The 25,190-nt window shown below is 40.6% G+C and overlaps 2 protein-coding genes and 1 pseudogene across 7 annotated transcripts in view; 2 read left to right on the top strand and 1 right to left on the bottom strand.

The window, feature by feature from the left end:
* garnl3 (GTPase activating Rap/RanGAP domain like 3) overlaps positions 1-12,300 on the top strand; it is a 103,193-nt gene extending 90,893 nt beyond the window's left edge. For 3 of the 5 annotated variants that reach the window (XM_033646030.2, XM_033646031.2, XM_033646032.2), the window contains exons 26-31: positions 194-312; positions 871-1,006; positions 5,118-5,177; positions 8,559-8,777; positions 10,455-10,575; positions 10,663-11,474. In XM_033646030.2, coding sequence (XP_033501921.1) covers positions 194-312; positions 871-1,006; positions 5,118-5,177; positions 8,559-8,777; positions 10,455-10,575; positions 10,663-10,828 — 821 coding nt within the window. In that variant the 3' untranslated portion in view covers positions 10,829-11,474. Of the gene's footprint in view, positions 1-193; positions 313-870; positions 1,007-5,117; positions 5,178-8,558; positions 8,778-10,454; positions 10,576-10,662 lie in introns of all 5 variants that reach the window. The other 2 variants (XM_033646034.2, XM_033646033.2) reach the window with 2 other exon arrangements.
* Positions 12,301-12,495: 195 nt separating this feature from the next.
* LOC117269921 (torsin-1B-like) lies at positions 12,496-17,854 on the top strand (annotated as a pseudogene). The gene is made up of 4 exons (XR_013488178.1): positions 12,496-12,525; positions 16,489-16,664; positions 17,314-17,441; positions 17,527-17,854. The product of XR_013488178.1 is annotated as a torsin-1B-like (transcript).
* A 2,467-nt stretch (positions 17,855-20,321) lies between these two features.
* On the bottom strand, positions 20,322-23,859 carry ptges (prostaglandin E synthase). The gene is made up of 3 exons (XM_033646424.2): positions 23,632-23,859; positions 23,436-23,518; positions 20,322-21,465 (listed from the first exon to the last, which is right to left on the bottom strand). The coding sequence occupies exons 1-3, from the start codon at positions 23,746-23,748 to the stop codon at positions 21,216-21,218; spliced, it is 450 nt and encodes a 149-aa protein (XP_033502315.1). The 5' UTR covers positions 23,749-23,859; the 3' UTR covers positions 20,322-21,215.
* Between the last annotated feature and the right edge of the window lie 1,331 nt (positions 23,860-25,190).

The following is a 25,190-nucleotide window of genomic DNA, read 5'->3' on the forward strand; positions in this document are numbered from 1 at the left end:
TGCCATTCTGAGTGAAAGTATTAAATGTCTCGTATTGCGGGAGTTGGGCAGTTGAGCCAATTAAAAAAAATAATAATAATTTCTTGTTTTTCCAGTGAAACTTTGTGAAGTAATGGAGGGGGGGGGGGGGGGTCTCTCACCCCCTGTTGATCATTTGAAGCTGGTTTGATCAATGCTCATGTTGTCTTTGCAGTTTGTGCATTCCCTTACATCCTGGCATTCACAACGGACTCCATTGAGATCCGACTGGTGGTCAATGGCAACCTTGTGTACACAGCAGTGGTCCCAGAGCTACAGTTGGCTGCTTCACGGGTCAGTATAATTGAAAGTGAACACAGTGTCCATGCCCTGCTTTAATCAGCAATGTGCACTGCAGCTTTGTAGATGTATTTTTTTTATTTATATTTCAAATATATGTAAGTAAGGTGATTAGGTAGTAGAAATGCATCATGGGTGTACCTACAACAAACTTTTTTTTCACTAAAGCAAGAGGCCTTTTAGCTTGTGAGGGTCGGTGTTAGACGGCCTCGCTCTGCTCTGCGTTATAGAAGTAGCTGTCTCAGCTTTCTCATTTAAATCAATTGTTATTACCCTGGTGGGAAATATGGCTGGCAATCTGCATGGTTAGAAATCAATAATACACTCATAATTCATACACAAAGATAAGTTTTAAAAGACCACATTGCACCTGTCATATAACAACACTTCTATCCTCATTAGATCTCTGTTTTTTCTTTGTTTCTTTCCATGATTCACCTTCTGCCTCTGTCCTTCTTGTCTTCTTAATATTTCTCGGTATCCTCACATGTTCGCCACGTCTCTTTACTGACCTCATTCCCTCTCTGTGTCCTCCCGTTTTTCCACCCACAGTCAGACATCTATTTTGTTTCGTCGGCTCCGGTGAGCTCAGCCTCCAACTGCAGTTCAAGAGACACCAGCTCCCAGAGTTCCCCGCAGACGCCCACCGGCTACGAGATGCCCGTGTTCCCTTCGCCACTCGGTGATGGTAAGCCCCGCATAGCAAAATAACCAGAGGATGTTGATAGTAGTGCTTCGGTATTAAAAGGTTTTCAAATGTCAACTTTGCCTGCAGACCTGTTTGAGTCTGGATGCTGCCCTGAGCAGATCCATTTCCATAAACTTGTCTCAGCAGAATGGTTCATTGCAGCCGCAGCCTTTCTCCTCCAGAGTTCTTACTTTCTCATGGTCAAATCATGTGTCATTTTCTGGGGCAACATGTTTAATTGCATCATTATTACCTCATATTTTCTCACTGTACATTCTGACATAATTTAGTTTTATGACAAAATGTCCTCATTGTTGGCACTAATCAGTGTGATGCTGGGAAAGATCCAGATCTTCACAAAGTTTTCTTTGTGTAGCTTCCTTTTTTTTACGATAACTTATATAACCCTACTGATAATTTGGAATATTTTAGCCCATTAACTACAAATCTTGTTAACTTAACATTATGTAGTAGCTGACCATTTTCCATTTGCTTCAGTTTATTTCAGTACAATATGAGAATCAACTTGCGGCAATTTTAAAGTCCCAAACAACCTGGTTTAAAATCCCTACTGTTTAAAAGTATAAGTTTTTCTCTATGACATTAAATGTTCATAAAAAATAAGCAACAATTATCAGATTTATCTGAAGAAAAAACAAATAGTAATGCAAATAATTATACCAGAATGCACAGTACCCGTACAAACAGCTGTAAATGATACCAATATGTACAGTATCAGTACAAACAACAGTAGACACAGTGGAATTATACCAATATGCACACGTAAACAGTCCCGATTCTAGAATAAACGGTACTGTATGGAAACGATGCAGCCTGTTGGAGTTCAAATTGAATGGGAAACAAAGTTCAGTGTTCACTTAGCTGGGCGTAACTTAGCTGGGCGATGTCCGTCGATAGCTGCCTCCGTGAGAAGAGAACAGAAGGAAGGAACTGTCCGAGGGCTGCCGTAGAATGGCAATGAGGATGTCAGCCGACCAACACTCGCTATGCGGTCCCTAGTTGCGGCGATTTGCGATGCTGGCCAGCTAGGAATTAACTAGCAGCCAGTACAGTACAGTACTCTCTGGTCTAGCTAACATTTAGCCGTGTTACTTACTGATCCATTAGAAAGAAAGCTAGCTGGACATTGGTTCTGAAGCCTCTTTGGTCACAGAACTCCCTCCATCTCTTGAACGCCTGACTGAGGTTTACTCTTGTTTTTCCTCTTCTTTTATCACTCTCCTTTTTGCTCTTCTTTGCCTCCTCAGACAGAGGGGCTCGTTTTCTTTTTCTAGGCCGTTTTTCACTTGTCTCCAAACTTTGTCTGTCTACCATTGTGCTCGTGACTCAACTATCTCATGCCCAACTCCTCATAAGGACTCGCTCCGGTCCCTGATTGGCTGACCAACCAATTTCGTAATACATGACGCATTTCCTGCCGTAAAGCCGATTTTTTTCCGCGAAATTTCGGCACCGGTGGCAGAAGCTTGCCAAGATTGCAAAGCCACTAAGTAACCTATGTAAATGCTGATAGTCTGATTTTACTGTGGCCACTACCCTGTGCAACCCACATTATTTTCATAATGATATATTTAGGAAAAGATGCTGTCTGTTGCCTCTTTAAAGAATGTGGCTGGTGTTATTTTATATATTTCTTGATGTCAGAAATCCCATTGAAAGACCAAAAACCAGGATGTGATGGTTCATATTTTTGCACCTTATCTGCTCTTTCATTGGTTCCTTACTGAGGATGTAAAGCTTAAGAATACGATTTTTTTTCCTGAAACAGATGGGCAGTGTAGTTTCTACCAAACATTTTTCAAACAGCAGTAAAATGTGATTGTTGGGGACTATTTTCAGCAGCGGAATATTATGCAATTTGCACTTTACTCTGCATTTACAGCACCAGGAGGGTGTCAGTGGTATTGACTCAAAATAAACAACAGCAGCCGTGTTCATTGTAATGAAGAAACATGTCACCCAAAGCAACAGTGTGTTAATAATAGTTATGGAAAACAATGGAGCTCTGTGGCACAGGGGAATAAGATAAATCAGGCTTTGAATATACAGGCAGTACTTGTTAGTTTGTTATTAGGATGAATTCCTTGTTGGTTTTAGTCTTTTTATGGGATTTGTTGATAACAAGAAAAATATAGAACAGCCAGCTCTTTTGGATTTTGGAGCATCCTTGAGCACACCAGTTTTCAAAACAGTCTAATTTAAATGCAGTGATAACATGAGAAACATCAAGACAACAAAATATCTACAGTGGTCATTTACGTGACGCTTGCAAATTGATTTTTTTTTTTTTTTTTTTACACAATAGTTAAACCTGCAATATGTAATTTTCTGCTGCTAGGGGTATGTCAGTCAAAACAATAACAAAAGAGCAATGTCATTGTTTCAGTCAGTTTCTCCTAGTTGAGATTCCTTCAGTGTGTATTGTTCAACAGGTTTTTACCAGGAGCCAAATTATCCTCACGTCTCCTCCTCTCCAAAATAAACCAGACCAGGTGATTTTAATCAGTAAAAACACGGAATAAAGCAGTTTCACATTAGAAGTCTGTGTTTCTCTGACACTGTTCAGCTTGTCTAGCCCAGCTCCTGCTAATGTATGATACCCTTTTTTTCTGATAACTTGAGACACAGACATTTAAGAGGTTTTTACCAGTAGCCGAATTATCCGTAGAGGTCTGTTTCTCTCCAAAACAAACGGACCAGGTAATTTAAACCAGTAAAATTACTGAATAAAGCACTTTCACCTTAAAAATCAGTGTTTCTCCAAAGGTGTTTGGTGCAGCAGGGGTTGGAACCAAGTTGTCACTAATGTTTGCGCAGCTTGTTTCTCTGATAACTTAAGATCCAGACATCTAAATCAAAAAACCTTTATTTGGTTGAAATATATAGTTAAAAATGACCAGGATCCAGAAAGTGCATCTTAAATGTGGCTTAAAACTGCTGGCAAACAACCACAACCCTGACGCATGTGCATAGCAGACGTGACAGCAACCAAATCACATGGACCATGTACTTGATTAAAAATTACAGATTTCTCTGGGCTTGTACATTGTTGGAAACATTTGGGATAATATAAGTACACAACTTAACAAATTAGATAGCTTAACACTGGTCTGTCAGTTGTTTTTAGACATTTTAATGTGAAAAAGTTACATACCATGTCTTTAAAGGAATGGAAACCTGTGGCTTCAATATAAAAATTGTTGTCAGTTATGGAAAATTACTTTGTAGTTAAAGGGCTGAAACATTCAAATGCATCGCTATGATCCTTTCAATTCTTAAAAACCACAAATCACAAAGAGGAACAGACTAATCACCCACATACCTCCCACCACCACCGCTATTCATGGCACACAATAAGTGTCCTCAGAGGCAGAGAAGGCTTTCAAGGATGATTGAGGATCAATAAGAGCCCCTCCCTCCCACCTCCATCTTTTATTGTGTATTTGACCATTCGGAGTCTCCCCTCTCCCCCATGGCTGACCTCTTCCAGACTGATACAACTGCCTCAGAATGGAGCATATTTGTAATATGCAGCTGTCGTTAATGACATACAGGTTTGTCATTCGCCATGAGCACAACAGACTGATGTGATGTTTCAAGGCAATGTCAACTTCTCGTTGTCCATTAGACTTTGTAGCTATTGAAAGGGGCACAAAGTCATCCTCAGATGCATCCATGTAATTCTGACGGCTGCAGGGAAGGACGAGGCTTGAAGAAAACAATTATTAAAATGTCCTGGTTGTGTGCGCCATCAAGGCAGTCCTTCTCTGCTTTCCTGATGGGAGCGGGTATTTACAGGTCCCATTAAGGCTAACAAGGAGGACGGTTCGGCTGTTGCTGCTGCAATTAGCCGAGGAAGAGCTTTATGCTTTTTGGGGCTGGTTCGGGTAATCATTTCTCTCAAAGGGATTATCATTTTCTTTCCTGTTTTAGCTGGTTATGCATATGACTCTGCATCACTGGGAGTCGTACACCTAACAGAATCCTACTGTGTGTGTGTGTGTGTGTGTGTGTGTGTGTGTGTTGAAATGTATGTTACAGTACTGTGTGTGTTCAGTTTGTGTAACCCTTTTCTTCATCCCTGGTTCAGATTCTATACGGATCCCCTATGGTACCAAGCTTTCCCTGTACATGTCTAAGGACGCCGAAGGTACTGCAGGATTTTCCCACAACTCGTCCTCAGCTCATGACAATAATGCTCATAATGCTGCCCCACTAACATGCACATGCTCCCAGAGTGTACCACCCTGTCTGCTCCAAGGCGGCATGTTGACTTGAACGTTGGTTGAATGTTAAGTGAACATTATGTCTTCCCCATCCCCCCCACCCCCCTTTTCTGTTTTAACTAATTAAAGCATTAGTGCGAGGGCAGAGTGAGAGGGTAGAAGAGGTGATAGAGTGCAAAGTACAAAAAAAGTGAGGCAGAGGAGATAACGCCGATCAAAGCGGTGGGTTTTAAAATTACTGAGGGGGGGAGATGCAGATAAGGTATGCATGAGTGCGGGAGAAAAGGGAGGGGTTGTGTACAAGCAGGAGGTTGGGAGAGAAGGAGGGAGAAAAGGGAAAGAGGGAAGGAGAAGACACGTCTGCCGCAGCATGATTTACAGATTGCACTGTCGCCATGGAGACTTTTGTCAGCCCTCTCTTCGATCCAAAGTGGTAGTCCAAACAGCGGTGTCACAATCTAAGGGGGGGGGGGGGGGGGGGGGGCGTAGGCTGAAGAAAAGGGAGAGAGGTGGAAGAGGTGCTGACAAAAATCCCATCTTCTAACTGCCTGTGCGCCTGCCGTATCTGCTCCTTGGGGAGGGTTTCATCTGATGTAATCGCATCAGTAATGTGAACAAGATGCTGTTACTGATGTGGCTGCTAGCCGCCACCTCGATCCACTGGCTCCAACATGCGCCAAAGACCTGCAGCGAAACATCTCTCCGCTGTGGAGGATTCGACTTCAATTAGTGCTGAAAACAACCCCAATATTCATATTTAATTAATTCGCCAGTGTGATGCAGTGTGACACTTCCCCTGGTCCAGAAACGCACGTGGAATATATCGATCTCTGTGACTATATATTCCAAATAACTGCATGCTTTCCCTGCATTTTGGTTTATTGCCATTTCTGCTGTGTGACAGCGCAGGTACAGGAGAGAAGATCTGTGACAACACTAACACGGTGTACCTGTCAAACATCAGCAGTGACCCTCTATTTTTCTCCGTGGCTCTTTGCTCACCTCTCACCCGCTGACATTTCAGATGAGACAGTCCTCTTTGTGCGCCGTAGCCTCACCACATTGATTCAGTCTCATCCATGTTTCCATCAGCCTGCCTCGGTGGAGCAGAGCGAGGCTGCCGAACTGCAATACTGCTCCCTGATGGCACAATCGGGCACTGCAGGTTTGGCACGCTGCAGATTGTGCCATTTGAAAAACTCCAAACATCCATTTACTGTGTCCCAAACAGACTTTAAGCGTTTATAGTCTCGGCTGAATAATGGATGGTCTGCTATAAATGGCTACAAGTGAACAGTTATATCACATTAGCTCTCTGCGGTAAGGATGATTAATTTTAAGATCACATGCTGTTTCAGTAAATAGGACTATTAATCACTTTTGAGTGTCTTCATTTGAAAATGGAGGTTTGGCTCTATTGTATCAGCTCGTCAACCTCCAGACTCGAAGTCACAAAAAAAGTTATTATGCATATGTTAATTTTTAGATTGATCCCTTACATTCTAGGCGGCCATTGTTTACCATTACTTTTACTGAGCTATGAACGTGGCTTGCAGAGACTTGAAACTTGCTTGAGGTTAGTTGTCCATCACAATAAACACTTTTGTTTATTTGTTTATTTATTTATTTATTTGTGCTGTTGCAGTCACTCTCTGTTTTGATTACCGTCTCTAATGGTGCATTCAAGGACTCTTATTAAACACATAAAATGACCAGTTTACATTATGCTTTCAAAAATATCTGTTTGCTGTTTGTGTTGTGGGTTTGGTTTTCCGTCAGCACAGCACATGGGAGCAATGCTTTAGTGAGCCGAATATTAGAGGGTCCTTGAATGCAACGCCAAGGGGCAAGGGGGTGTTTAAAATCCACAGTTTGACATTTTGGGAAATATGCCATTTTCTTTTCTTGCAAGGGATTACCTAACAACTCTCATGTCTTTCTGGTAAAGATATTTAAAGGGGCAGTTCACCCCAAAATTAAATATACATATTTTTCCTATTACCTGTAGTGCTAGTCATTAATCTAGTTATTAATCTAGATGGTTTTGGTGTCAGTTGCTGGGTGTTGGAGATATCAGCCGTAGAGATGTCTGCCTTCTCTCCAATATAATGGAACCAGATGGTACTTGGCTTGTGTTGCTCAAAGTGCCAAAATCATACATCTGAAAAACTCTACAGCAATGACTCTCTCCAGAAATCATGACCCAGTTACTCAAGATAATCCACAGCCCTTGTTGTGAGCATATTCATGTAGGAACTATTTTCTTTCTACCGAACTACACCCACCAACCGAATCACCACGCAGAAGAAAGCGTGGTACTCATGGGTGAGAGGTTCGTACTTGTGACAGAACAGTGTCAGTGTGCTAGCAGTAGATGCACGCTTCCTTCTGCACAATGATGCAGTTGGCGGGTGTAGTTCGGCAGACAGAAAATAGTTCCTGCATTAAACTGCTCACAGTAAGGTCTGTGGATTATCTTGTGTAATCGTGTCATGATTTCTGGAAACAGACATGGCTTTAGAGTTCTTCAAATATATTTTTTTTGCTGCTCTGAGCACCACAAGCTGAGTGCCATTTAGTACCCTTATGTTGGAGAGAAGGCAGACATCTCTACAGCAGATATCTCAAATAATCAGCAAGTCACACTTAACACTCTAGACTGATAAACAGCACTCCTGGTAAGAGGAAAATATGTATTTTGATTTTGGGGTGAACTGTCCCTTCAGAAAAGTAGTTAGCTTAGCATAAAGGAGCAGAAGGAAACAGCTAGCCCTAGTTCATGCCTATAAACATTAGCTAGGTAAGCAAATGTTTTCTGACAGATAAATACCAGGTGCATGGACAGAAGTATTAATGCACCTCTCTACCGGACAACAGTGAGAGTGGTATCCATCTTCTCATCTAACTCTGGGCAGAAAATAGTCACTACTACCAACTGCATCATATTGCAACAATAATGTCATTTTGGCAAAGAGTAAATAAAAAATTGCAATGACAAAATGTTCAGAGGGTGCATGGACACTCTAAAAGGATATGTTTTAAATAGATATTTCTGTAGCTAATGAGCTCAAACATGCAAAGACACTTTAGTGCTTCAGGCCAGGAGTTTTCATGCATTTCTCATTAGCTGCCACACATTCCTCACCCTTTATATGTGTCTCTTTCCAACACTCTATTCCCATCTTTTGCTCTTTTTATCTCTCGTTTCATGTCTTCTCATGTCACCTGCCTCCTTCCGGCTTTCTGACTTTACCCACTTGCTCTCCTCTCCATCCTTCTCTCCTTTGGGATTTTGTACTTCACAGGTGAATCGTCATGCAAGCACATATTCAAGATCCCTCTGTGTAACTTGGTGGGACGCAGCATAGAAAGACCACTCAAGTCCCCTCTGGTTAACAAGGTGCTGACGACGCCGGCCCCCACCATGGTACCCCCGACTCCCCTCATCTCTGCCACACACTCGCTTTCGCTGTCACGCATGGAGATCAAAGAGATAGCCAGCCGCACACGGAAGGAGCTGCTGGGTAAACGCCAAATTACAAATTCACCTTATGTAATGTATTAAAGCAACAGTATGACATCTTGGGGAATGTGCTCAGTAGCTTTCTTGAGTTAGATGAGAAGATCAATAACGTACTTTGTTTCTGTGTGCTAAATATGAAGCTACAGCTAGCAGCCAATATGTTGAAATATGAGTTAAGCCCTTAGTTCAAGTTCTGGATGTCTACTGGATCAAGTAGCCTCTCTAAAGTTAAAGGAATAGTTTGACATTTTCTGGACTATACGTAATAGCTTTCTTGGTGAGAGTTAACCTAAAAGATTAATACCTTGTCATTTCTGTAGGCTAAATATGAAGCTATAGCTAGCAGCAGGTTAGCTTAGCTTAGCATAAAGACTGGAATCAGAAGGAAACAGCTAGCCTGGCTCTGCCTAAAGGCCCAGACACACAATATGGACGTCAAGGAACTAGCCGTGACAAAAGCCAACTGTTCCGTCGACTCACATCGCCTTTGTCTCTGCTAAGTTGCACATGAACACACCCCAAAGGCTACAGCCAGCAGCCAACCACCACATACGTTCGGGAACTGCCCATTGGTTCGACATCCCATTGTTCCTAAGTCCGTTCCGAAATCATCATGATGCCCTGTGGTTAAGGTCTGGTTAGGTTTAGGCACAAAAACCACTTGGTTAGGGTCAGGAAAGGATCATGGTGTGGGTTAAAATGAAAAAGAAAGTGACAAACACATAAACCATGAGCCTGCTCCGCCTCAAGTCGGTCGCGGCGCACCATACGCCCGCTGCAAGCCGTTCAGCACCGCGGACAGTCGGACTAATGGGCTGTCGAACCAATGACATGGACCCATACGTTCTGCGTGTGTGAGAGGAAATAATTCTCCATACCAGCAGACAGCGGTAGTCTGTATTCGATATTCGAAAAGGGAAACCGGAAGACTGTCATGATGCTAGTTAGCCAGTTAACATTAACAGCACAATCGGATGTTGAAAGAACAAAGCATATTTACCACGCATTAACGAACAATAACAAACAATTGAGAATCTGAAAATAATAATCTTGAGTTTGTTTCGATCTCAGGCCCTCTTGACTTTAGTCATTTGCTTAATTTCTTCATTTCTCTTTACGTGCACGAAGTGATTTCAAACACCAATGGGCTATCCGTTGCCAAATCGGCAAAATAAAAAAGCAGACAAGGGCCATGACGGCCAATGGTGCACAACACATTGCAAAGACTAGGGCGGCAGACGCTCATGGACAACCCAACATTGACCGACGGCCAACTATCAGCTTTGTATGCCATGGTCCTAAAGGTTACAAAATCCATCAGTACCTCTAAAGCTCACTAATTAACATGTTATTTACACTTGGCCACAAATTGCTGTTTTTTTTGTTTTGTTTTAATGGATTAAACAAATGAGATATAATGTGTTAATTATTGAGTTTTAGAGGTGCTGGTCGGGAGATTTTGGTACGTTCATAAAGAGCCAGACCACCTTGTTATATCTACTTCCAGTCTTAATGCTAAGCTAAGCTAACTAGCTGCTAGCTGTGGCCTTATACTAAAGAGACAGATATGAGACTGGTATTAATCTTCTTATCTGACTTTTGTCAAGAAAGACAATAGGCGTGTTTCCAAAACTATTCCTCTAAATCGTACATTCTCTGTTACCTCATACCGGTGAAGGCTTGACGGAGGAACCAAGTGGGAAGTCAGACAGTGGAACAGTCAAACAGAGGAAAATGAGCAAGAAGAACACAGAGGAAGACCCCAAAGCACGGCCACTGACGTCAACAAACAGTGACAGGTGACACATTCAACAACAGCAGCATTGTACATTTAACAGTTTCCTGATGTGACACAGACTTGAGCCATGTGTTTCTGTGCACAACAGGTTAGCCTCAGAGTCTCTTGAAGCAGACCTGGATGTCCAGCTGCATTGTTCGTCCAGTTCGGAGCCCGAGCCAGAGAAGGTGGTGCTGCAAGCAGAGAGCCCGCCTCTCGCCAGCGCCTTCGCCCTCTCCACATCCTTCGAAGAAGATGTCCTGGACCTAAAGTGAAGACAATCCCACCGTGCACTTCTCTGCCCGCTCACTCCCGTACTGTCACCGTTATTTTATTGTTTTGGTTGGTTTGCTTTTAATTTGTTGTTTGTTGCATTCTTTTTTGTTGTTGTTTTTATCCCTGTATCTTGGGTCTCCCCATTTATCCGACAAGATGGGTGCAGTGGGAGTGAAAAGACGTGTCTGTGTGCGTGTTTTTCGCGAGCAGTCCCTCAGCCCCTGTGTGTTGGGTGTTTGTGTTGCCCCGCAGCAAATAACCCAAAGAGGCGGTGAGGTTGTGTACGATGCCGTGGTTTATTCAGAGTTCTGCAACAGCCTTGAGATAATGTTAACGGTTTGATCCCAAACCACAAACTGAATGTAAATCTGCGCACCAAGGCACGATAAAAATCTCTGCGTTCACAATGCCCTCTGAAGTTGCTAAAGCTTAAATATGTGTTGTATATTATGTGATTATTTCCGATCCACTTTCAAATGTTGTATGGTATGCATATGTATGTGTACATCTGTTTATACATAAAAATGCATACACAGTGGCAGGTGTGCATGCCTGTCATGCCTGTGATGCATATTTATAGATATATTATAAAAAATCCATTTTATTCCCATATTTAGTAAAAGATGATGTTTTATTCTCTCTGCACATATTAGTCCTTGTTCTTCTCCTTATTCACAGTATACAGGTAGACAGGGCTGGAGGCAAAGTCTCCCACAAGTGCCATTTCCCAGCATCCTCCACTGAACTACACCTCTAACAGCCACCGTATTCTGGTGTCTGACAGTAGCAGCCATGATTGTAGTCCACATTTGATTACTATGGTGACCCCCACAGCTCCATTAAGTTGGATAAATTCACTTACTGGAGGCACCCTCAGAGCCACATGCACTCAACATTTTACCCTATAAGAATGAGACGTCCTTAAATCTGCATGACCTGCCTTTGCTGCATGTATTGTGACTTAAAAAAGCTTCTTTGGAAACCACAAGGTCTGCGACATCATACCAAACATAGCAGCATAAAGCAAACCACAACCTGAGACAACAGAAGAAGTGTGGATGTTTTACTAGACTGTCATGTGTGATGGCCTGAGGGTCAATAGTATAGCAAAGGAATTAAGACAAAACAATCAATTTAAGACAAAAAATATTTATAAAATAAAGTATATTGTCATAAACTGAAATGATAAAAGCAGAATTTTGTCATAACGTAAAAAGCTAAAACTAACTTGGCTGTGAAGTGTGACATATTTTAAATATTTGATCTTTACTCTAAGTGGAAGGAGCAAAAAGGTGATGAATTTTAAGTGGTCTTCAATATTTAATCATTAATGTAGACATAAAAAGTATATTGTTTACATTACACAATAAACCATTTGAATGACACACAGAAAACATACTCTGAATTTAGATAGTTGTGCCTTTAAGGAAATTGCTGTATTTGCTCAACTAAAATTAACACCAAGACATAAGTAAAATTAAAGAAGAAGAAAATAACTATCCATGAAAACTAACTAAAAGTGAAAAGCATAAAAAAGGGGAAACACTATAAAAGAAATAACCCTATTAGGCATTCAGCAGCGAGCACAGAAGCCTTGCTGGTGTCTACTCCGGATGTCCAGTAAAACTCTGATTTACAGCTGGGACCCCAGGTGCAAGGCGAAGCCATGAATTATGGGCCAATTTACGGGACGCTGGTGACACTCCAATTTTCTTTAATTCCCATACCATCCCATGTGTTCACTGATAAACAGGTATACATGTCTTGAAGGCCAACACACCTGCACATAGTTTAATTTACTGATCAGTTAACTCGCGGGTATTAGGTCAGAGCCTGACAGCAGTTATTTGCAGTCATAAGCAAACATTCACTGACTGTTCTAACTTGACAAGGAACACTTTATTCCCATTTGTTCTATTTTGTCCCTGACATCCTGACTTTCATTATTATTATGTAAATTAGAAATCAGTCCTGTTTCAAACTCTAACAGGGTGATCTCAAAGGGATACTCCAGTGATTTAGTATTGCATTTCCATGAAGTTGTAGGGCTCAGAAGACATATGTCTGAAGCCCAAACAGAAAGTTCCCACTAGAACTGCAGAAAAAACTGTGCAACCTTTTTAACAGGCTGAGTAGTAGTCAGTAGTATCTTCCTCATTTCTGGCACCAAACTACTTCAACACAGTGCAAAAACTGAAGTTAAACCTTAAAATGTTCAGCTTATTTGGTACAACATATGTTCCAAAATATTAAGTGTAAACCAGGATTTTCCCCACATTCAAATTAATGGAAGGAGTGCTCACAGAGTGGCTGCCATCACAAGCAGAGTAGGGTTGAGTTGCTATCACCATGGCAACCATTAATTGCACGTGTGTCAAGTTTAGTGTAAAGTACGAGCCAGAAAACAGGGTTCGTAAACAGCAGAAAGCTGCATGGAGCCTAGAGATACAGTGGATCACATTGTCATCGCATCTGAAAAAGGGCAAAAATTAGCGCATCCACCCAGGTGTCGTATTATCGTCACTGTTGATCTGAGCTGATCAGAGCTGGAACCAATGAATACCCAAGACTACTGCAGAGTCATTTCTTCCAGGAATGAATGCTGATTGTCTTCCCATTAAATACAAAAGCCAGATGTTAGTGGATTTTTAGTCCAGTGGGAAAATCTCTGCAGTGTCACGGGAGCTTTATTACTGATAAACACGGGTTTAAAAAACACATTTTAACATTTAACCTGCTATCTCAACTCCTTTTATTGCTTCCTGCCCACCTTTTGAATCCCTAGATGGTGACCAGTCTCACCCAGGAGTCCCTAGCAGTTAACTACAGTTGGTGGGTTCTTAATGGTCCTGATGCCCACTAGGGGTCGCCAAAGCTTCAGGGAGAGGTTGTGAGGCCTTCATGATTTAAAGAGGTGCTGGAAAATATTTATATGTGTACAACAGGCCTATATCTTAGCATTTCATTCATTTCTGTAGAGTCAACTCAATGAAATTTTTATTTTTAAGGTTTAGATTACCATTTAAAATGTGAAATTAAAAAAGGTGACAGGATAAGGGCACAGTTAAGACCTGAACACATGTTATAATCCACAGAGCCTTCTATATTTGCTTAACAGCTACATCCTGCATGAGAAAAGTACACCATTAAAACAACCAAAGAGCTAATAGAACAATAGCAAAGTGTCAGGGAGAAGGAAAACAAAAAATAAAATAAATCATAACATCATACAGACTGATAATTGTATAGGAATTTAGTGAAACTTGAATACACAAATGTCCTGCAGTTATTGCATTCACTGTCTGAGTTAAATGTACAGATTATCAGTTGTTCTGTACTGTTATGTTTATGCATTGAATATAAAATTAAATATCCATTAAGTATGTCACTTAGTTAGGTCAATTAAGGGAAAATTTGGGGAACTACTGCTCTGTCTCACATAAGGCTTTAAGGCAGTTCAACACAGCTTTTAGTGCTAACAGCAATAACACATGGACGCATAGTCATAGACACAGACACATGCACACACACAAACTAATCTCCTTCCTAGACATCAGCTGTTTTACCTTTATTCCATCTAAGACAACTCCTTCTCCATACACTTAAGCTTATATAAATCTTTAAACAATCATTTCAACACCTTTCATTGTTGAAACTATTTGCTGCACCCTTTTCTCATTCCCTACTATTACAACTCTTCAAACTCTGTTCAGCTGCTCCTTCATAAAACGTTAAGCCAGGAATCCAGTTTAGCTCTCAGCCATCCATCAAGCAATATAGTTCAGCTTCTGGCTCTCAGAGCAATGCTGCTCAGCACCCTGACATATGTGAAGCAGTAGAACTTAGTGTCAGCTTTTCAGCAGCCGGAGAGCAAACTGCAATTCCTCCAGAAATTTAATTCTTGAGTATAAACATACTTCTTCTTTGTATTAAGCACTGAGGAAGTTACATCAGTCCTGTGAGTCAGTGTTAGTGTTGAATCTAAAATGAAACAGTGAATAATTAACACAAAACAGTCAGTTAAACTAAAAAAAAAGGAACCAGTGGTAGGTTGGGTGACAAACTGGGAGCAGTGGTTTTGACTATGCTAATGTAGGTATGAGAGCACCTCGATGTGGTGGTTTCACAACACAGCAGCTTTCAGATCTTGCATGAGCCTCCTCCTCCTCCTCCTCCTCCTCCTCTTCTCCCCTCACGCCCCTCCTCTGTTCTCCTCCCTGCCTGTCTCAGTGTGAACCCCTCCAACACTATAACAAAACTCAGAAAAACTAAAAAGGGAAGGAGAAGAAGAACGGGATGGGGGGGATTTTTTTTTTACAAAGGTACTCTTCTTTCGTGTTTATTACTCCAAATGAGTGGGTGACTGGGGAATGTCTGGCAGTTACAGTTTGTGACACTGCTTCTCCCACTTATGATGTTCCTATTTCTCCTGTATTTCTGTCAAGTACTCTTTGTTTCTACCTCCCCTTGGCATTTTCACTGTTTTAGTTTGTTTTTTTTTTTTGTATTTGAATCTATATTTACTGTTTAGACTGTTGCTGAACCTCTCTGTGATATCAAAACGAAAGAAAATTAACAAAAAAAACACCAAGTGTCTTAAAATATTGTATCGCCATCGTTTTTAATGCCAAGTACTACTTGTAAATGTTTGTGTATCAAATGTGGCCTCAAATGAAACTGAACTATATTATTATTATTATTAATAATATTATTATGATTATTATTTGAGCAATTATTTTAAACAAGTGCTGTAGACCACTGCTGTGAAAGTAGTCGATTCTGTTCATTGATATGTAATAAATATTTATGGAATTTGAACTGTTTGACTTTTTTTTTTCTTTTCTTTTTTTCTAAGTGTTGTATTTTACTAATCATAGGCCAGCAGGAAATATTAAACACTGTAGGACTACCAACAGGGCTGTCAGTGACCAGTGAGTCACGAGGCACAGAGTTGCTGTTTAGGTGTGAGCAGATCACGCAGGCTGATGTTTTGAACAAATGACAAACAGCCAAACGCTTTGTCAGTGGTGTCTGAAAAGGTGTTTGATGCAACCAGGCACTAATACAGTGTTAGAAAAGCAGCTTGTGCTAAAAACCAAACAACCAAAAAGCATCAGCTGCATTAGTTCAGTGGTTTTCATTATGTCTTTAGTTCCGCCTTCCTCAGAAGACAGAAGTTTCCGCCGAAGAATGTCAAGGTATGTAAAATCCTAACATGTCTGAACTCAACAATGAACTGATTAGATTTTAGCGGTCAAATGTCAAGGTCACTGTGACCTCAAAAAACATGTTTTTGGCCATTCCTCAAGAATTCCTACTCTAATTATGACAAAATTTCACACAGATGTCGAACAGGATAAATGATAAAGTGATGATATTTTATATCCAAAAGATCAACGTCAGTGTGACATCATAATGCTCTGCAGAAACACCTTTCTGGCCATCATTCAACGTCATAACTCAGGAACAAATGGAGAGACACCTGGTCAAATACTGATTTGGTGACACTTATTTTGGGTGCCCACCTTGAAACTGTAGCTTCTCTGCAGAAAGATTCATATTTGAAGGATTGTTTACAGTGAAAACAACCACGAGGTGGTGATTGTAGTTATGTTTGGTATGATTAAATATGCTATAATTAAATTAAATTTCTCCTCAGTCTCAGTTGCAGCAGCAGATCAAAGAAAATGTCACCAACTGTGCATGTTTCATGTTCGTCTTTGATGAGATGTACAAGATGCATCCTGGCTTGATTGACAGCATAAAGCCATACCTGGGGTACCACAGCAAGCTGAATGGTGTTTCCTATCGGAAAGCTATGTTCATCTTCCTCAGGTGAAAAGATGAACACGTTTATCTGACAGATCAGAATTTTATATTGAACAGCACAAAGAGACAATCTGGGCAAGAAAAATTAAAAACATGATAGTGACAATATTAACAGGGCATAGTTTCTGCTGATTGCGTATGTTCTTTGTTTTACTGCATTTGAGATATGTTTGCCCAAACTTTGATGTGCTGAGGCTGAAACACAAACATCAATTCACCACAGAACACAGTTTACACTATCAGAGTCTATATTTTAACCTTCATTTCTAGTGTTCTGATAATTACTTTACAGAAATGCATTAAAATGCTGCTGTTGCTGTATAATACCATTACTTTCAAATCACTTCTTAAAACTAAAAGTCTTTTATTTATGTCAGCCCAAAGTTTCATTTTTCCGTTGTTTATTGTCCTGTTTTTGTCCTATTATATTGTACTTTGGGTGTTTTTATTTCAATCTATTTTATTCACTGTATGCCCTACTATTTTTTATCATCATCAAAATGCCATTAAATCAACAGGGTTGCAAAATCCTGTAATGCATAAAACATGAGCAGCAACATTTTAAGGATATAATTATATATTGTTTTATGTTTGATAAATATAAATTTGGTAGCAATCAGGCTAATTCTGTTTCCTGCTTAAATCCTCCTCCTAGTAACGCTGGAGGGACGAGCATTACACAGACAGCTTTGGATTTCTGGAAAGGAGGATGAGATCGAGAAGAGATTGAGCTAAAAGACCTGGAAACTTTGCTCTCTGTATCAGTATTTAACACCAATTATGGTGAGTAAGCTTATTTTGCCACACAAAAATAGATTCTATTCTTCTACCTTTTTCACTACCGGCAGTATCTCTAAATCTCTTCCAGGTGGCTTGTGGCATTCAAGTTTGATTGACAAGAACCTGGTGGACTTCTTTGTCGCGTTTCTGCCTCTGGAGTACCAACAAGTCATCCAGTGTGTCATGGCTGAGATGAAAGCCAGAGGACTGCGGCCAGACCTGGCTTTGGCGGACCGGGTGGCCAGAGATTTAGAGTATTTCCCCAAAGATGAGGGAGTGTTCTCTGTCCGAGGCTGCAAGACAATATGTAGAAGATTGCACTACTACATAATGTCAGCATCTGATGGACAAATATGAGTATAATGTGCACTTTCTTAAAACAAAAAGAAAGCCGGATGATGCCTTTTTCAGAAAAATGTCTACCCCAGTTTTAATTCACTGTTAAAAAGAAAACAAAAGTTGAGCTCTAAAAATGAATACATGTGTGCTAGTTGGTCTCTGCAGCTTTCAGGTATTACCAATTCTCTCTTTACCAATAATGCCAACTCATCTGTAAGTGTGAAGCATTAAAGGGTTATTTTGCTGATTTTCAACCAGGTCTGTGTCACCGAGGTGTTGAGAGTGTTTGCAGATGAACTGTGTAGGTTTCCAATTAGTGAAGCCATAGCTTGACGCTCTAATCATCCGCTTCATCTTAATCCGCATGTGCAAAAAATCCACCGGCCCACTCAACTACTGTTTACTTCAAAACTCAAAAATGGTACAGAAACAGTCATCCGTTTCCAAATCCACAATTATCCACAAAAAAAGGTTAAAAAAAAAAAGGGATAAAAGATATAAGAGATAGGAGGTCAAAAAAACTGTGCAGCTCCACTCTCACTCTCACTGCAATGAACTCTCTCAAATCCAAAAACTCCCCCTACTGGTAAGAGTGTAAAAAACAATACAATACAATAATAATAATACCCTTATCTTAAAAAACTGCACTCCTAAAAAATGTGTTAAGGCAACCCCTGTGCTGCCAGCTCCTAGAGCTCCTAATTCATCCACCAGCCAAAATCCACCGGATGATGCAAAACATGTCAGTGATGACGCACAGGGCATCATCAGCGATGTAAAATGATGCGTTCCGCGTCATGGATTTCTGCTCAAGGCACAGGTGGGGTGTTCATGGTGCTGCTGGCAAGGGCAGTGCCTCGAAACCGTTCCTATACAAACAGTCTCCACACCTTGGTGACACAGATCTGGTTAATAAGGTCCCTTTAATTAAGAAGCCATGCTGCTGACAAGTGTAGTCAACATTTTATTACAAAAGTAAAAAAAACTGAATAAGTAATCAACAAATCAGCAGTTATCTGATTAATGTGTGTCCATGTATGTCCAGGGCAGGGATTGGTTCAATAATCTGTGTGTAAAAGGAGGTGTTGTAAGAATAATAAAGGTGCTGTGTGGCTTAAAAATGGAAAATCATCATCATATATGTATATGACCATTTAGGTGCGCATAAAATCATTACATAACATTTTGTCTGGATGGGAAATTCATAATGAGACATAAATTCATTGTATGCTAGAAGATGATCTACTGAGTCGATAAGCTGTCCATCATTAAAGGGTCTTGTCTCTGTATGATCTGCCATCTTGCTGATTTCTCATTGTGACATCTCATGTGGTTCTGTGTGATTTAACCAACTTTAAGTCATGCCTCCTTCACGTTAAACCCCTCTCTTACAGTCTGCACACAAACCCCTCTCTCTGTACTGCTTTCTTTCTTTATTGTAGGAGGTGAGCCAACACCCCTGAACAATAAACCATCTCAGCCAACATAAACTTATCTCTAGACAGAGGCTGGCCAGGGGCAATGAAAACACAGCTTTTGTAAGAGTGATCACCTGATCTGGCATGAAAAAACAGAACAAAAAGGAGAGAGTAAAATTTTTATGCGGCCATAAATTTCCAGTTACTCAACACATTAGGTAACATTGTAGTATGTGATTTTAGTGTGTGTGTGTGTGTGTGTGTGTGTGTGTGTGTGAGTCAGGCCTCGCTGCTCAGTCACCGGGTGAGTTCACTGGCTGAAAAAGAGAACGTCAAAAAAAGGAAAAGTGAGGCGTATAGGGAAGAGACCTTGTTTCCTTTTGCCCTGAAGGTAAAGGCAGGTTGAGACGACCCCACCGCTGAGGCATACAGGAAATAGTCACACCCACATAGGCATGTCATTGGCTTTCATCCTGATCGTATGTATTGCTAACGCTCCTCCACTCAAAGAAAAGGATTAGAATTTTCCAGTCCTCCCACGTTTTCAGGGTTTGTCGTCTGTCTTTTGTCTGGAATAACAACTCCATAATCAGAATACATTGCAGCTCTGTAATTTTAAGTTTAGTCATCAGTGGAAATGGGATTTCTGGAAATACAACATCTCAGGGCTGGGAAATTATTGCTTGGAGCCAAATGCAAGTCAAACAGGAGCAGGGAAGCCAAAAACAATTTGAAAAGAACATTTCACTCCAGATGCAACAGGTGATTTAAGCAGACTAACATACGTGCCACACATGCTGTAATCATGATCAGTATGAATGCATGACTGGGCGCTCTGTTGTCTGTCAGCACGTCTAGATGGCTTCCCAGCACCCTGCCCGGCCCCTCAGGATACAACTACAGCACAGCCAAAGGTCTTACATAATAGGTGGAGGAATGCTGGAGCTTTGCCGTGGACTTCTGGATCATCTCACTCTCGCACAAAAGCACACACAAAGTGGGGCCCGGTCCCCTGTAACACCAGAACACACTGTCTCTGCACGACTAGGTGGAGCAAACACAATGATCTCTCTATTAAAAGACAATTTAAGGACTGAATACTGAATTAACACGCATTCAAGTGAACTTGGTTGCATGTGCCAACTGTTTTATTTCCTCCAAAAATGTATATAGGTGTTCAAAAAAAAAAAGCACTGTATACATTACACTGAAAAATAAATATTATTACAATATTAAAAATAGCCTTGAAATGTGTTTTCACAGATAAAATTCTTCCACCAGTTTTGTTCTCTGCCGGTTGTTGCAGAATTCACTCTCAGTCCAAACTCTGTGTTACTTTCTTCTTCCTTAAAATTGACAGTTTCACTCACTCAGTAAAAGCATCACACCTTGTTTTGCTGAGTGATATCAAATCTCTCAACATACCCTCAGCCATCATGCCAGGATTCATTCATGTTTTTGTTGAACATAGTAAGCAAACAAATGTTAACACAACAGATGGAACATCCACACAGGAAACAGATGAAGCCATGGAGGATACAACACCAAACAAATGGTGGTCTGTGTTGTGTGTAAACCCAAAAAGGGCAGGCGGGGATGAACATACAGCACAGCACAGTGTTGGAAAATACTCCAAAGTGGTTTTAACAAAATGTCTACAACTGTCTGTGAGTGAAATTCCATTAGGTCATTTCAACAAAAAGACAAAAATGAGCAACAACCTTCATTTGCTTTTTAAATATTACAGTACAGGATGACAACTTCAAATAACTTTTAAGACATTCTCACATTTCAGAGACGTAAATAGGACGATAACAATACTGACAAAGTCTCTCAAAACCAGGCTGTGGTGTAATCACACACCTTGTATTGCACTCTCACTGACATTCTTGTCTTTTATGTTCTCCCTCCCAGGAGGCCTCTCCGGTATCCTCCTCCTGCTTTCTCTGACCCAGGTCACGGATCGTAACCGCCATCTTTCCAGCCAGAACAACACCTCTAGTTCTCTCTTTGTGGATATTCAGGCATATGCTGCGACCGCCGTGAGGATCTGCAGAGCCATAGAGAAACAAGGTACCTGTGCGACAATGTAGGCCAGAGAGCGAGTCGGTGCTCGCAGGGCCAACAGGTAGGCGATGCTGTGCAGCACACGACCCATGAAGAAGACAAGGAAGTGAAGGCGGGCCACAGCCAGTGAGGGTCCAGTCATGGAGTAGATAGCACCCAGGAAGAGGAAGGGGAGGATGTTCTCCATGTCATTAAAATGAGCTCTATAGGAGAAAAAAAAAGAATGAGTTAGTCACAAGTGTGTACGTGTATGCACACACACAGCTGTTTTCAATATCCTGCAATGTTGTGATTCAGCTATGATGCAGTGAAGGGATGGCATAGTATAAAGTATTTCTCAATAACACATTTCAGTGATTTCAGTTCTGGATAATGTTGTGGTTTCTTCTGCATTTTTCTTGGAGAGTTGGTAATCTGACGACCCACTGAATTCAACTGATGAGTCACCTTAATGAGAAATTACAGAATCCAAACTGTTAGATGAATTCTGTAATTTCTCATTAAGGTGACTCATCAGTTGAATTCAGTCTGGGAAAGCAGCAAGTGTCTGTGACTTTCTCCTGTTGGCAGCCCAGTCAGACTGCTTATCAGCCACACTATTTTCCTGCCTCATGTCCACCCACTGGAATCAACTTTTGAATAATATTATTCAAAAGTTGATCCCAGTGGGTGGACTTTTGAATAATATTATTCAGGGAACCTGCCCTGTAAAAAGTTCTTGCAGTAACAGCACATTAAAAGCAGGTTACGAGGCTTGTAGACTATTCAAGTCCATCATGTTGTAAAAACTCACGAACATATATACACAACCGAGCCAGATCTCTAGATTTATATCAGGATTTGTCTGTAACTGTCAATACACAGTTTCCCATCAAAAGTGAAGGGATGGTCCAGGATACACAGACGAGGGGAAAGTTTTTACTAGTAGAAAAACACTGGCTGTCCTCACTGCTGCCGCAGATCATATTCTGGACAAGTTAAAACAAAGCAGTGAAGCACATTCATTACAGGCTGCCAGCTCTTGTTGAAAACCAACAGAGGGAATCGCATGATCTCACTGAAGAGTTGCATCTAAAGGGAAAATTTCACTGGAAGGAAAAAGCTTAATTAACAATAATAATAATAATAATAATAATAATAATAATAAGCACTTCCAGGAACTATTTTTGGCACGTGCAGGTCTATAAAATGTTAAGTACCCAGCCACAGATACCTCAGAAGCCTCTAATAAACCTGTGAACACATAACCTTTTAACCTTTTAACATCAACTATTGCTAACCAGATACACAGTGACAAAATTTAGCAACATCCTGATGTGGAAACTGCAGGCAAGAAGTGTATAGAAGTTATGATGCTAACAGTGATGGAAAGTACATTTACTCAAGTACTGTACTGTAACTAGAAATATTGAGGTTTTTTACATGAGGTTTTTCAGGTCATGGGAGAGATGGTGGCAGGTGGGGGGCAGGCAGGGGTGAGACGTCCAGAAAATGACGAACATAAGCGAAATGGTGGAGTGGAGTGTATGTGGAGAGCTTTAAAGTGAACATGAAAAGGTAAAAACCACCTGGGGTGCTGTATGAATACAAAAATTTGCAAATGTGGACATAGCCTATTCTCTTATTGTTTGTTATTTATTGTTATTTTTTTGTTGGCAAGGTTGTTGATTTGTAATTACCTCTTGTTGTAGTTAGTAATAAATACAATTAATAAACATTAATGATGATGATGATAATAATAATAATAATGCCTAGGGCGCCAATTATGCTAGGTCCAGCAGCTAGTAAATTGGGATTTTAGGTAAAACATGATGCATTGTCATGGAGTTACTTGTCATGGAGTTAAGACAAGTAATAGTACTAATAAAATGCTACTAAAGTATGAGTGCATCACTATTTTAAAAGATCCAATATAGGATCAAGTATTTTCCTGTGCTGAGTACCATATTTTATACTTTTAAGTACATTTTGCTGTCGTACTTTCACTTGTAATGCAGTATTTTTTACATTGTGGTATTTTTACTTAAGTAGCCTAAATACTTCCTTCACTGTGTGCTGCAGTAAAAGTGGATAACCCAGTCAAAATATAACTGACTGTGTGGTCTCTGATCTGACAGCAGGCTATTTCTACAAAATAAAGCCATGTCGTGATAGTGCCAGTTTCTGTACATACCTCCGGCATCTTTCCACGTCGGGATCCTCTCTGTGGAACTGTAAACCTCCGTGTCTCAGTGCGTCCTCAGGGTTGGCAAATGCCTTTCAGGAAAGAAAAAAAACTTTGGATCAGTGAACATTTCTTGGTTAAATTAATTATGAAATGATGTTGCTTTCTCGGCTTTGATCCTTCTTTCTAATCCATAGTAACTCACCTTTTTGCGCAGCCTTACTTGTCCCGTTATTATCGCTATCACGTACATTTTGATCACCAGAAGCACTCCGTAGAAAACAAAACAGGAGAAAACCTCATTTCTTATCATGACTGCCATGGCTTGGCTTTCTTTAATGATCCAAAGTGAGCTGCACTGAAATGGAAGAGGAGCTCTGAGGTTGGTGCGTGCGAGCGTAAAGCTGCTAAAAATGAGAGTGAGACGGACGGAGGGGGAAGCTGTTATGTACTGTTGGTGATGCCTCCACCCACTCACTTAAATCACGGTGGCAGGTTAAGCGGAATGTTTCATTCATAATTCTGTGAATTCCAGACTGAACATTCAAATTTCTTGGCACGCCAAATTTGGAGCCCTGAGGGTATGGCCTACTTAAAGAGTCACATAGGCAATGGTGGAAGTATTCAGATCTTTCACTTCATTAACTTATAAGTACTATTTAAGTAGCCTATTAGCTAGACCAGACCTTGTATTTTTTTTTTTTTTTTTTTGAGTATTTAGAGATTTTTTACTTCAACTTATGTACCACTTATATGGTTATGTTAGCATTATTGCAACTCACTTGTAAAAAAAAAAAAAAGTTGCATCTATTTGATTCTAATTAACTGCACCGCCCGCTACTACGCCTTGTGACATAAATCAAACACACCCATCTTTTTTTGCGTCACCAACAGGTGCGCGCGCTCCATGAGCACGTTCAGCTCTGTCTGGCTAACATGCTAAATGCTAACAAGCTAATGGTGGCTTTGGCTTCTGTGTTTACAGAGGAACTTTTACCCTTAGTGAGGTGGTTTTGGACTTTCAGCAGTTTTTGACCGCTAATGTGGGACACAGAGGCCGAGTGGACTGGTTATACTGGGACAAGGAGGCCGAGTGGACTGGTTATACTGGGATTGTGAGGAGGCTGAGTGAACTGTTATTTTAGGCTATGCCTTGACCAAGAGAAGTTGAACTTGTCTGGAGCAGATTGAAGAGGACTTCATGGTACTCAAGACTCAGACTGACGTTCAAACAGGTGGGCACAACAACAAAGTCAGTCAGTATTGTAAGCAAGCAAATAACGACAAGTAAATAACAACAACAAAGGCCAGCTGTGGAGTTTATACTGATTATACAGTTATTGTTTTGTCTACTTTGGTGATGTTTTATATGCTGTTAATCCTGTAAGAAGTGTCACGTTACTGAATTTGTGTGGCTTAACACTGCTTGTTGTGTCACCCACCATGGTAAGATCTTTTTATTTATTGTAGGTTAGTGTAATTGTCTGAGTTTTGTCTCTTGTATATTTATAATTAATAGTACTGGCTGCCCTATATTATAATATTTAGAAAGGGCTCATTTTCTCCACTATAATTGCCGAATTCCACAACAAATAGCCTATGCAGGGCTTCCCTGATTTAATTCAGCATTTTCCCACATAGTTTAATGTTGCATTTAAGATATAGCCCATGTGACGCGCATATCCAAATACTTATAAAGTAGGTTATTCTAGGTTGTAATTGGCTATCAGTTTTATGTGAATGAATGAAGCTTGACGCCCTTTC

The sequence above is a fragment of the Epinephelus lanceolatus genome, chromosome 19, assembly GCF_041903045.1.
Source record: "Epinephelus lanceolatus isolate andai-2023 chromosome 19, ASM4190304v1, whole genome shotgun sequence".
In the NCBI taxonomy this organism is placed as follows: Eukaryota; Metazoa; Chordata; class Actinopteri; order Perciformes; family Serranidae; genus Epinephelus; species Epinephelus lanceolatus.

Excerpts from the sequence above, each read along its gene's own strand:
- ptges (XM_033646424.2), bottom strand. The coding sequence starts at position 23,748 with ATGGCAGTCATGATAAGAAATGAGGTTTTCTCCTGTTTTGTTTTCTAC. Across the intron at positions 23,519-23,631 it reads AAGTAAGGCTGCGCAAAAAG|GCATTTGCCAACCCTGAGGA; the intron begins GTGAGTTACTAT and ends CTTTCCTGAAAG. Across the intron at positions 21,466-23,435 it reads GACGTGGAAAGATGCCGGAG|AGCTCATTTTAATGACATGG; the intron begins GTATGTACAGAA and ends TTTCTCCTATAG.